The sequence below is a fragment of the Ipomoea triloba genome, chromosome 15, assembly GCF_003576645.1.
Source record: "Ipomoea triloba cultivar NCNSP0323 chromosome 15, ASM357664v1".
Lineage (NCBI taxonomy): Eukaryota > Viridiplantae > Streptophyta > Magnoliopsida > Solanales > Convolvulaceae > Ipomoea > Ipomoea triloba.
The window spans coordinates 12877112-12889892 of record NC_044930.1 but is presented as its reverse complement, the minus strand read 5'-3'; the positions used below and the strand labels follow the sequence as shown (position 1 = coordinate 12889892).

Genomic DNA, 12781 nt, shown 5'->3' with positions numbered 1-12781 from the left:
ATAGATACTTAACCAAATATATGGAATTACAACTATATTATTATATTGTATATTTTAAAATATTTATATTTTTCAAAGTTTTTATTTAAATTCATACTAACATAATTTTGTTTGTGCATCGCACGGATAAAACACTAGTTAATATATAAGATTTAATATTACAAATAAGAGATACATTCATAGTTGTGTATTTAAAGTACGAATCATTCTTTTAGAATCGTTTAAATACTGATCCTTTTATGTTTTTTTTTTTAAGAAAATGAGTCGGTATTGCAAATAACTGTTGGTTTTTTCAACATTTAATCCAGTTCATTCAAAATTTAATGGTGAGCAAATTTATATTTCTAATAGTCTATACGCACCTATTTTCTTTTTATAAAATGCAGTCATAAATTTTCTATTCCTTTCTCAATGCAGTTATAAAAAATTCATTTCGTGTATGTGAAAATACTAGTTGTAAAAAATAAAAATAAAAAAACCATAACCTCATTATTCTTATCCAATAAATTACAATTCTTTATCTTTCGAATTCCATCCTTTACGCTGCTTTGAGAATTTATTTATTTTTAATTAACCGCGAATCATCAAGCACAGGGCAGATTGTCTTCTGCTAGATCTGCCTCTCTCTCCCCTTCTCGCTTTTCACCCTGTCACTCCGTAAGGTATTTTTCTCTCTTTGTTCATTTTCGTATAGGCGATCTGCGTACAAACAGATAATTTAGCTTTAAATATTGATTTGTGATTTTTGCCAATTTGCAAATCGAGGTGTAGGTTTACATCTATAGAGATGCGTGAACTCCCATGTATATATATGTCTGTGATGTGCAAGATAAATACAGTTCCTGCTTATGTATCTCCGGTATCTGTCTGTATATATGTATAGTTGATCCTGTCGTTCATATGATTTTTCTAATGTCTAATTTCTGGATCAGCATTTTGTTTTAAGGATTAATGTCTGATTAAAATGCAATATTTTAGCTACTTTGTGCAATACCTAAAATTGGGGATTGTCATTGATCTGCACATTGTACTGGTCATGCGTTGTTGAGTTTTCGGGGAAGAGAATTTTGCAGTATAATATAAATTGATTGGGAAATTCCAGGAAATTGAAAGAAATATGAATGTAATAGAAATGTGGAAGTAATTATGCATGATTCAGAATAAATCACTTGCATCCATGGAACCTTACTCTTCATTATTGATCTGCAAGCCTAACTACTTTTTATGCAGCAGCATTTAAAATATGGGGTTGTCCTTTACGAAGCTTTTCAGCCGGCTCTTTGCCAAGAAGGAGATGCGTATCCTTATGGTTGGTCTAGATGCAGCTGGTAAGACCACTATATTGTATAAACTTAAGCTGGGAGAGATTGTTACTACCATTCCTACTATTGGTAAGTTTCATTAAGTTTTCATATGGTTGGTCTTTGTCCTTTAATCCAATTTATGTGGTCAATGGTACCACTGGTTTTAGTTCTGATTTCATGGTAACGATGTTTATTGCTTTTTCTTTATCAGGATTTAATGTGGAGACTGTGGAGTACAAAAACATAAGCTTTACAGTGTGGGATGTTGGTGGCCAGGACAAGGTAATTGACACTACATAACTTCTTTTTATAGTTCTCTGCCAACAAGATGCTAAAATTTTTAAGTTCCTTATATTAGAATTATTTTGTTATGCCCTTGGTAAAATATGTGAGTTTCTGCCTGCTATTCGTATCTTGACCTCTAGGCTTCAGCAAGTTGATTTCTGCTTGGGTTTGTATTAGACACCTGTCATGGCTTATATAATAGGGTATGACTTATTAGAAAGGGCCTATATTATGGTATTTTTGCTCTCCAAGTGATCTGACTTTCTGGGGTTTGACCTGTGGTGTCTCACAACCTAATACAACAGAATTTTCCTTTAAGAAAATCCTATTGCTTATCAATATTTTGTGAATCCAGATTCGTCCACTATGGAGACACTATTTCCATAATACGCAAGGGCTTATCTTTGTTGTTGACAGTAACGATCGAGATCGTGTTGTTGAGGCTAGGGATGAGCTTCACCGTATGCTGAATGAGGTATTCCTGTACATGTGCAATGTGATATTGATAAACCTCTCTTTTGGAATTTCATCCAAAGGAACCTAGAACTGATAGAATTGTTGATGCCACCGCACCATATTTTGATTTCAGTACTGATTTTGAGCAATGTTTGTACAGGATGAATTGAGGGATGCTGTGTTGCTTGTGTTTGCAAACAAGCAAGATCTTCCTAATGCTATGAATGCTGCTGAGATTACTGACAAGCTTGGTCTTCACTCACTCCGTCAACGTCACTGGTATATTCTGTGGCCTTGTACTCTGGCTTGCTTGATTATCTATCTGTTTGGATGCACTTTGGCATCATCACAAGTTTGAGAAATTCTACCTTTCATTTGGAATACAGTACCTAAATTGTTTTGTAGTATCGGCATTTTAGTTTTGGTACTAAATGTGTTCTTCAATTTGGTTCATCTTAAAATTATAGCATAATTCTAAAAGATAATATGAGAAAGAACTTTATGCTACTTAGCCTAGTAGTATATAGTACCAAATTAAAGAGCATATAGTATCTAAACTTACATGTTATAGTAACAAAATTTGAGGTATTATATATTCATACCTCATATGTATGGTAGAATTCCCTAAAGATTATATTATGCCACTATATTCTAACTAAGTCTGACCAATTGTTTTATGTATTTTTTATAGGTATATCCAGAGTACTTGTGCCACATCTGGTGAAGGGCTTTATGAGGGATTGGACTGGCTGTCAAACAACATTGCAAACAAGGTAAATTTCCTCTATCCTAACAAGTTTATGCATTCTCACAGAGAGGGGCCAGGGAACAAAATCCTGCCTATATTCAGTAATCGTTATCATATCATATGATTGGTTATGGACTTATGGCATACTAATTGTCTCCTTTTTAATTTTATTTCTGTGGCAGGCATAGAAGGTAAAGTGAGTGCCAACATCTTTTTGAACATTTATCTATATATTGGTTTTACTGACCAGATTAGGTTGGCCCTAAGTTTGCATTTTGTTCTCCTCTAAATTGTTGTGAACAAACTTGCTGGTATGCACTTTTAGGTTAATTCTTGTAATTTCTGCTACTCCATGGAATCTTCTTTAAAATAGGCACTTACCGTGCCTGAATTAGTTGCTTTTTCTCAATGCCTTGGGATCTTCAAATGAAATTTATCATTTGAGCACATTTCAATTTGTCATATTTTAGTGTAATAGGGAGTTCTGTTTAAGCCAATTTTCAGTGACTTCCAATTGGTATTTTTGCTGGGACAATTGGTAGATCGTGTAACTTCAGGAGTGCTCTCCTATTGTTTGACTAGGGAAGCAGTGCATACCATACGGGCAGGCAGTGGGGTACGTAGGAAACCATTTGGCTTAACCAGCCAAGAAAAGAAACTATTTGGCTAGGAAACCAGCACTTTCTTGAGGTATCCAGTCAAATGAAAGAAACCATTTGGCTAAAACTGCAGCCTTTTGTAGTGCTGTAGTTTCCAAGTCAAGAATGACACCATTTGGCAAAACCAATAGCACTTTTCATAGTCTCACGGCCAAGAAAATAAAGGTTTTGCCTATTAGCATGTCAACAAGAAAATCTGATGTTTTTTTTTTATATATGTTGTAATTACATACATGATCACACAAATTAGAAAAGTGTTAAATAAGCAACCTAAATAGACTACATAGTGCAATTAAGCCTTTGAAAAAAAAAAAAAAAACTACATTGATGCACCTTAAACTAGAAAAGAGTAATTAATCTCTCATCTAACCTCTTTAGCATATTTTATTATTCTGATGTGGCGTTCACTTGATATCTAATGTGATGATGACATATAAAGTTTGAATTTTTTTTTAAAAAACATGGGACGGAGATAGCCGGGTAGTCTTCGTCAATATGTTTTTTTTTTTTTTTTTTTTTTTTTTTTTTTTTTAATTCAAACTTTTTATTTATTCATATTTTAAAATTTAATTTGTTAAAAAATTATACATAATTATTTATTATATACCAAGTCATTGCCACATCATATATCAGTGAGTCATTGTCAAATCAGAAGTAACCTAATGAATAGATAATTTAGAAGTAACCTAATGAATAGATAATTTTTTCTAGTTTAAGGCTTCAATGGAGCTTTTTTTAGTTATGGCTCAATTGTGCTATTTTGGCTCAATTTGGTAAAGTTTATTTAGAGCTTATAGTTGGTAATCCCCCATTGACAGAAGGGTCTCTGCTTACTTGAATCCCTTGCTTTTCTTCCATGAGTATGCTAATTACTGAAGGTGGGGGAGATACGAAGCATTTAGGCTCGAAGTCACCTAATACTATAAGTCTGGCCAGTGCATCTGCAGACTTATTCTGTTCTTGAAGGATGTGTTTTAGCTTCATGCTTTCAAATTTTCTCATCTCCCTCTTGCAGGCTTCAATTAGGTTTTGGTAGTAGCCTTGAGTTGCCTTTTCTCATCTCCCTCTAGCAGGTTTCAATAAGGTTTCGGCAGTAGCCTTGAGTTGGCATGTGCCCGGTTATGCACTCTACCAATTCTTTTGCGTCTAGTTCAGCCATCACCTGTGTATATCCTTTGTTTGCAGAAGTGCTCTTTAACCCATTAGTATCCCCCAAGTATCCCCCATGCTTCTATTTCTAGTGGATTGCAAATTCCCAAAAACTTGATAAAGCCTCCATGCCACTCACTATGCTCATCTCGCTTAACTCCTCTACATTTTGCCTCCTTTCTCGCACCAGAGATGCTTCCATCTATATTGATCTTTATCACCCGAGGTGGTGGTTTTTCCCGGCGTAGAATCCCATTCCTCTGGCTTCGCATGTCTAGGTTGCTCTCCCTAGATGTTGCCTGGCTGTTGGTTCTTTTTGAAAATGTTGCGTTGATTATCCATTGTCCTTTCCTGAAAGGTGGCATTTCATTCTTTAAGAACAAACGTTGGTTTCTCCACTTCCATATCCACCATAAGGTTATGGCAAATTTTTCCTTATTACGTACATTGTTTATTTTAAGGGATAGCTATGTTTTGAAGTCAGTCTGATTAGGTTGGTGAATTGCTTCTGGTAGTACTAGCTTCTATACTTGAACATCCTTGGGGCATTTTCGCAACGAATGGTTGAGGTTTTATACTGCATGCGGTGCATAGGTCTGAGGTAGAAAGCCTTCTCCTTCGCCTTTCTGCATTCGTCATTACCCAATTATGTTTTACCTGCCATAAGAAGGATATCATTCTACTTGGAATCTTTAATTTCCATTTTTTTTTTCCAATCTTCATCCCCCACAACATTTTGTGTTGGCAAAGAGACCTGATATGCCGAACTAACAGTAAAATTCTCCGAGTTCTCAAGGCCCCAAAACAGGCTATCCTTTTCATTTGTTCCCTCGTTAAGTGTCATTGCCACTATCTTATCGCATGATTCCCAAGAAAGTATGTGTTTCAATCTTGCCCAGTCCCAACCTTCTCCTTCATTCCAGTAGTCTATTACCTTGGCTTCATTTTCTTCTTCCGATACTTAGTTATCCAGTGAGTTATTTAGTCGCTCTTTCTCTATCCACGGGTCAAGCCAGAATCTTGTCGTCTTGCCATTCCTTGCTGCCATTCTTATTCCTTCAGACAAAATTGTTGCCTTGTTATTCCTTTCCAGATATGGGAGGCTCTCGTTCGAGGCTTTATTCCATTGAGCTCTGCTTTTCCCTTTATATATTTAGAAATAATGATACTTCTCCAAACCACTTCTTCTTTAGTCACTATCCTCCAACCTAGTTTTGCCAAAAACGCTTTTTTCATATCTTCCATTCTTTTGAGGCCTGAGCCCCATTCCTCCTTTGGCTTTATGATCTCCTCCCATCAGACTAGGTTCATTTTGTTGCCCTTATTAGTTTATGTTTCTCCCCAGATAAATCTTCTTATAGACTGTCCAATTGCTTTCACACCCCCTTAGGAAGCGAATTGGTTTGCACAGTGAAGTATAGGATAGTGCTCAATGTCGCTTGAGCCAATACCATTCTTCCTACAAAAGATAGGTGTTTTGCTCTCCACCCGACTAGACGAGTATTGATCTTATCTAGGATAGGTGTAAAAAGGCTTGCTTTCAATCTTCCATGCACTGTTGGTATTCCCAGGTATCAGCCGAGATAAGACGTAACTAGTATCCTAGCTATACTTGCAATCTCTTTCGATAGTTCATTTGTTGTTCCAGGAGAGAAGAAGATTTTTGATTTTTGATAGTTAACTCTTTGGCCCAAAGCTAAGTAGAATGTATTTGAACAGTGTAGAATCATTTCCATTTGTCCTTGGGAAGCCTCTGAAAATAGTATGATGTTATCAGCAAAGAACATGTGTGAGATTATTGGCGCCCCTCTCGCTACCTTTCCATTTTCTTTCTATGACCAATTTGCAAATTAGGTGGCTTAACCTTTCAATGCGCGGAACAAAAATGAATGGCAATATTTAGAGTCCCCTTTCTAATTCCTCTACTGGGTTTGAACCACTCGTTTCTTTCTCCATTCCACAATATTGTTAGTTTTGCTCCTTCTACGCAATTCATGATGTTCCAACACCACTTGTTCTTGAAACCCACCATTTCCAATATTTCGCGTATGAACTTCCATGAGAGCCTATCATAAGCCTTGGCAAGATCTATCTTTATGACCATGTAGTCTTTGTTGTCCTTCTTTTCTTTAATCAAATATATAACCTCCTAGAATGTTACTATGTTGTCGATTATTTGACAACTTGGAACGAAGCTAGATTGGTATGAGCCTATCAGCTTTGGCATTTGGCATTATGGTTTTCAACCTGTTGGTCATTGTTTTGGTAAGTAGTTTGTAACCCACGTTGCACAAGCTTATTGGCTTTAGCTGAGATACCGTTGTCGGATGTGGAACCTTTGGTATAGGAACTAAGAGGTTGTCATTGATCTGTTTCAGCAGTATTCCTATGTGGAAGAATCCCTTAGCCAATTGGAGCAGACTATCCTTAATTAAGTTTCAGTTACGTTGATAGACACCTATTGGGATTCCATCTGGTCCAATTGGGAATCCCTTAGCCAATTGGAGTATACTATCGTTAAAGGGGGACATTTCGTCCAAGGCTTGTGTTATCTGCTCTTGCGATATATATGTATTTATACATTCCCACATATCTTGTTGAATAGCAGGGAAGCTATTAGATAATTTGAGCTCACCTTGCGTATGGTTTTCCTCTTGAAAGAGCTTATAGAAATGGTCTTACACTAGTCCTCTCAGCTGAACGCTATCACTTATCTAAGTACCTTCTTCATTTTGGAGGGAGAGTATTTTGCAACGGGACTTATTAAACTGGGCTAATAAATGATAAAAATCACGTGTTTCTATCCTTTGATGAAATCCAATCTTCCCTTGATTTTTGGTACCAAAACAACTCTTCTTGTAGGGGAATTTCCTCGTATTCCTTTTGTAGCTTTGCTTCTAGCTTGGTTAGAGCTTTTGTGTATCCAAGTCCTAGATGTCGCTGGACCCCTGCTAATCTGGCCAATACCCTATTTTTCCTCCTAAATATGTTGCCAAAGTTCTCTATGTTCCAAGAGCTTAGTATGCTTGCCAACCTAGCATTGTTTTTCAATAATGAAGCCTCATTGTTCCAAGTTTCTTTGATTATTCTCTCGCATCCCGGATGAGAAAGTCATGGCAATTGGAACTTGAAGAATTTTTTATTCTTAGTAACATGCTTTAAGTTTGTGTTTAGAAAAAGCGGGCAATGGCCAAAACCTACTCTTGGTAGGTGCGCCACCATAACCTCTTTGAATCTACTACATCCATACCGCTCCTCGTGGAGTAGATCCCGCATCCAACCAAGTCTTTGACCAGGGAACGGGAGAATTCCCACTACCGCTGGCAGGCCAGCTAGGCCATGAGCGCGGTGGGAATGGGTTTCCCAAAAAGCCAGCCCAGGCCGGGGTCAGCATAGAATGAAGGAGACGACCCTAATGTTGTGTTGGCAAAGCCAACTTATTGGGTTTCGAGCGGATAAAAGCAGACGTGGGGACTCGGGTTGGGGCGCAACGTAACTAAGAGAGCCATTCCATTTAGGGCGAGAAAAAATGGACGGCCATTCCCCATTACTCAATACACGGTCTCGTTTAGCCCATTTCCATTTTGATTCTGTGTGCCCTCTTGCCCATGTAGAAGGTTGCCCAATGAATCCTTTATCAACAAGTCCTTCGTAAATCCATTCCTCGAATGCCAAACTCCTCTGGTGGTTGTATGAGTGAGTCCTTCGTAAATCCATTCCTCTAAAGCCAAACTCCTCTGGTTGTTGTATGAGTGTGCCTCACTTACCTCATTGACTAATAAAATAGAGTTATAGTTTCCAAGAGAGATCCATGAACCCTCAATCTTAAGCTTTTTCGCACTCAGATCCGTCTAAAGTTTGTTTGTGCATGTGGTTTGTTTGGCTACCGTATAAAATTGACACATACCAGGGATTCGTTCCTTGCTCACATACTCGAAGCAGCTTTTTCGCACTCAGATCCGTCTAAAGTTTGTTTGCGCATGTGGTTTGTCTGGCTACCGTATAAAATTGACACATACCAGGGGTTCGTTCCTTGCTCACATACTCGAAGCAGAACGAATTGAGGGTGTGTGGCGATGATGATATCTACCTTCATGGTGTTTATCCAAAAAATCCAGATGCCGCCGCTAAATCCAAATGCTTCAACTCGAAGGCAATCATCAAAGCGCATTCACTTACATATATCGTCAGCTTGATCACCAAAGACTTTGGTTTCCATGAGACATAGGAAATTCGGCCTCTCCTTGCTAATTAGTATTTTAATCAACCGCAGGAAGCCATGATACGCCGCTCCTTGGCAATTCCAAGCGAGACACCGCATAATCAACATTAAGGAAAATGGGATGACTCACTTGGCTTGGGTATTGCCGCCCAAGCACTTGTAATCTTCACCCAGGCCTAGTGGTGTCGTGGTTGTCTCTCTCAAGTGGTGTTGATTTGGGTATTTCGTTGGAGGGTCCTGGTGGTGTTCCAACATATCACACTCTTACGATTCTAGGACAAAAATGATTTTTTCATCCTCCCTAACTGTCGTTTTGGTGATCTCTCCCAGCTCTGTTCCCCTCACTACAACATGTTCCGTTTCGGCCGCAACTTTCTTGGGAGTTCTATCCCTTCCCCTAGGGGAGTCTTATTCTTCATTCTCTAGTTTCTCCATTCTCTTGCTATTGGTTGCCCTTCCAGCAACTGGTCCTTGTTTCCCCCCATATTCTCTTCTAAGAGCTCCCATGCGTTACCCTCCTCTTGCAGCTTGGCGTATGCATTCCGTTGTTTCGTTGTAGGGGTAGACACTTTCTTCAACCATTTCCCCTTCATCATTCTCCATATTCAGTAGGTTGAATCTCAATCCAAGGAGTAAGCAATCATTTGGTGCTTCTTGGGAATTTCTTTGTGGCGTTGTATTCCCTCTTCTTCTCCAATGTTTGCAAGGGGTGAGCATCCAAGGGCCTAAGCTTTCCTTTGCTTTCTGGGGGAGTGCGTGGATCTTTCTCATTGATATCTTTTTGTGTTGAGGTTCCTGTCGCAGCATTATCATGTCCCTGCATTATCATGCGTACTCTGGCCGCTCATTCCTTTTTTTTGCCTTACATTTGTCCTGATTACGGCCATACATGCCACATCCAAAGCAGACTAAATGGATGCCTTCATATTCGATTCTCCTTACCCTTCCACACAGTTTGAATTTGGCTAAGAGGGGTTTAGTGATATCCACCTCAACAGATAATCTCGCGAATTTTCCCCTAGTAGCCATCCCTGTTGTTTCACTCAATCCTCACAGGCTTGCCAATCTTTTCTCCAACCTTCATCAAGAACTGTTCATAGTAGTATTCTATAGGTAAGCAAGGGAAATGTACCCAAACCAGGAGTTTCTTGGTTTTGTCTTCTTGGGGGTCGAAATTTGGTTCCCAGGATTTGGCGATCAAGTAGTGATCAATAATCATCCAGGGGCCTTCAAACTTTGCAAAATTGTAATCTTCCTCTGCCGAAAATCTTGCTAGGTAATAGTCGTTGTCTATTGCAATGAGGTCTATGCTGATTGACGGATTCAACAAAATTCGTAGTTTGCGTAGAAGGTAGTTAAAGTTCATCGTGCGTACTCAGACTTTCAAGATTAGAGTCTTCTTCCATGGCTCCCGTTGTTTGTTTTCCTCTTTTTTTCGAGACCCATATGACAAGGCAGTCAAGTGCATCATCGCTGTTATTATTTTCTTGCCCTTCGTTTTCCTCATCACTCTGCTCTGTGTCGCTGGTTTGTACAGGAGCAACTCGTTTTCTGCCGATTACGACTTTTGCAAACGTACTTGGGTTGCTAGTCGCTTCGATTTGACTACCGTTACGGGGGGGGAGGGGGGGTTAAATGGGTGACCGTCTGCATTTCTGTGTCTTATTCTTGTTGTACTGGTGAACGTTCAATTAACTTCTTCTTTTTCGTGCTTCTTTCCAGAAGGTCAAGATATTCAAGGCTTCTGCTCCCTAGACGGGAGCTCTGGTTTACCATGCAGGTTGGGTCTTGGAATTCTTGCAGATTCTTGGGGTAGTTTTTTCGTTGCAGTATGGGTTGTTTGGGACTGTAGGGTATTGAGCATTCAAACGCTTATAGCTTACTTTAAGTTATAAATAAGTTATAAACTCTGTTTTGTAAAACATAAAGAGCTTAAAACAGTAGCTTTTGAAACGGTTCTCCAAGTAGATAATATTTTACCCTTTTTTATCCTTAATTTATAAAAATAAAAATGGCATCATCTCTCATTGATTAATGAAAATAATAATATCTGAGTATATCTTTTTATGTCTTTTACACTTATTACAACAATTAATTTTATCAAACACTTTGATTCGATCAATTAGCTTATTAGCTACTAACTTTTTAACTTTTAACTTTCAGCTAGGTATGTCATATAGAGCCATAGACAACTTAAAGGGCTTATTTGACCATTTTTTCCAAAAATTATTATCAATAATATTTAGTACAATTATGCATCGTATATATAATGATATTGATTATGATTGTGAATTCGTCTTTGTGTACATTTAAACTTTTTTTTAAAAAAAAAAATTGGTAATAAATTTGTGACTTTATTATATTTAAAGTTTCGCTTTAGGGGTGTATTCAATCATATTAGGACTCTATGTAGTTGAGTCATAGTATAAGTCTCTGTCCCAGTATATCTGTGATTCCTTTAGTATATATACCGATGTAGTCTGTACAGTTATGATTTGAGTACTTTGAATATAATATAACAGCTCTCATCTGGTATCATCACTAGGGTTTCCTTTTGATCCCATGGCTGATCCCGACAGCTCTGTTAATTCTTCAGAACGGACCATTTCAAATGTAGCTACGAGGTCTACGGTTTCATCTACCGCTTTGAATATAATACAACAGCTCTCATCAATCAAAACTTTCAAAGACTTTTAAAGTGATGATTTTAAATGACTTTTGTAGAATATTTTTGTAGAATCTTTCTAGATTATTTTAGAATCTTTTAAACTTACATCAACTTTGTATGAGAATATAAAAATCCATAGGACAAACATTTTATAGGCTTTTAAAAACTTTTTCATATTAAAAAGTCTACAAAGGTCATTAAAAGTCTAAATTGACTACACACTTACAAACATTCCATAATTTCTAATAATACATTATTTATAATTTTCTTACAAAAATAAATTTTTATAAATCATAAACAAATTAATGCATTGCAAAAAAAATTAAAAAATAAATATTGATTGTTAAAAAAAATAGTGTATTGTACATAAAGAAAATATAATCAATTTTCACTAAATATAACAAATAAAAATATTTCTTGAACTAATATAACAACTAATGTTGAGTAATATAATTTTCAAAATGTCTAGAATGAAAAAGTATGAATTAAAATATTCATTTTGGTAGTGCAATTATCTATGATTGGCATTGGTTTCACTTGTTGGGTGTCTCTCCACATATCTAAAGCTATTTTAGCCCTACATTCGTTTGCATGCTCTCGTTGTTGCTCTAGAGTTGTAAACAGTTCAAAATTTTCGACCTCATTCGTTGGTAAAGGTGAAGGCAATTCATCATTATCTAGTTCAATTGGAAACTCATCGCTATGACACTCCTTGCGAAGACATTATGAAGACCTGCACAAGCCCTGTACACGTTCTGCTTGAGTCTTATAAGGGAATGGAGGTGCTGACTTGAAGATTGTAAATCTCGATTTGGATATACCAAATATCCTCTCAATTACATTCCTCAAAGAAGCATGTCGTAGATTGAATAACTCAACATTATATTCAGGGTCACGACCTTGCCCGACAAAATCTTGGAGATGATAATGTACACCTCGATATGGAGCTAAAAACTGTTGTCGGTTTGGAAATCCACAATCCACTAAGAAGTATTTACCTACACGCACTTAACATATTAAGTATCCAATATATAAAGTTATTTAATATTATTAAAAAAAGAAAAACTAAACTAACCTAGGAGTGTGCGCCCCAATATCCGCCATAAATGGACCGAGCCATAACAAATGGGAAGCTATACGACTTAACTCCAACATAATGACTCTGATATAGCTAGCTCTTTTAGGTACTTGAATATTGCTCAATCGTTCAGGTCCATTTACGGTTATTGCTTCTGTAAACATAGTAGCTAAATAATCCCAACGTGTGACATAGGGCAAATATTGTATAAT

General features: G+C 37.2%; 1 protein-coding gene across 5 annotated transcripts; it reads left to right on the top strand.

Annotated features, from left to right (window-relative positions):
- The first annotated feature begins 512 nt into the window (after nucleotides 1–512).
- Nucleotides 513–10790, top strand: LOC116007013 (ADP-ribosylation factor-like). 5 transcript variants are annotated; one of them, XM_031247570.1, is made up of 8 exons: nucleotides 513–662; nucleotides 1234–1391; nucleotides 1516–1586; nucleotides 1945–2064; nucleotides 2206–2324; nucleotides 2737–2818; nucleotides 2976–2984; nucleotides 10546–10790. In XM_031247570.1, the coding sequence occupies exons 2-7, from the start codon at nucleotides 1244–1246 to the stop codon at nucleotides 2979–2981; spliced, it is 546 nt and encodes a 181-aa protein (XP_031103430.1). In that variant the 5' UTR covers nucleotides 513–662; nucleotides 1234–1243; the 3' UTR covers nucleotides 2982–2984; nucleotides 10546–10790. The 5 variants fall into 5 exon arrangements, with proteins under 5 accessions (XP_031103430.1, XP_031103431.1, XP_031103427.1 ...); XM_031247571.1 differs by having other exon boundaries at nucleotides 2976–2989; XM_031247567.1 differs by lacking the exon at nucleotides 2976–2984.
- Nucleotides 10791–12781: the final 1991 nt, after the last annotated feature.

Coding starts and splice junctions, on each gene's coding strand:
- LOC116007013 (XM_031247567.1), top strand. CDS start 1,244: ATGGGGTTGTCCTTTACGAAGCTTTTCAGCCGGCTCTTTGCCAAGAAG. Junction 2,065..2,205: donor TTCACCGTATGCTGAATGAG/GTATTCCTGTAC, acceptor ATGTTTGTACAG/GATGAATTGAGGGATGCTGT. Junction 2,819..10,545: donor CAAACAACATTGCAAACAAG/GTAAATTTCCTC, acceptor GCTTCTTTCCAG/AAGGTCAAGATATTCAAGGC.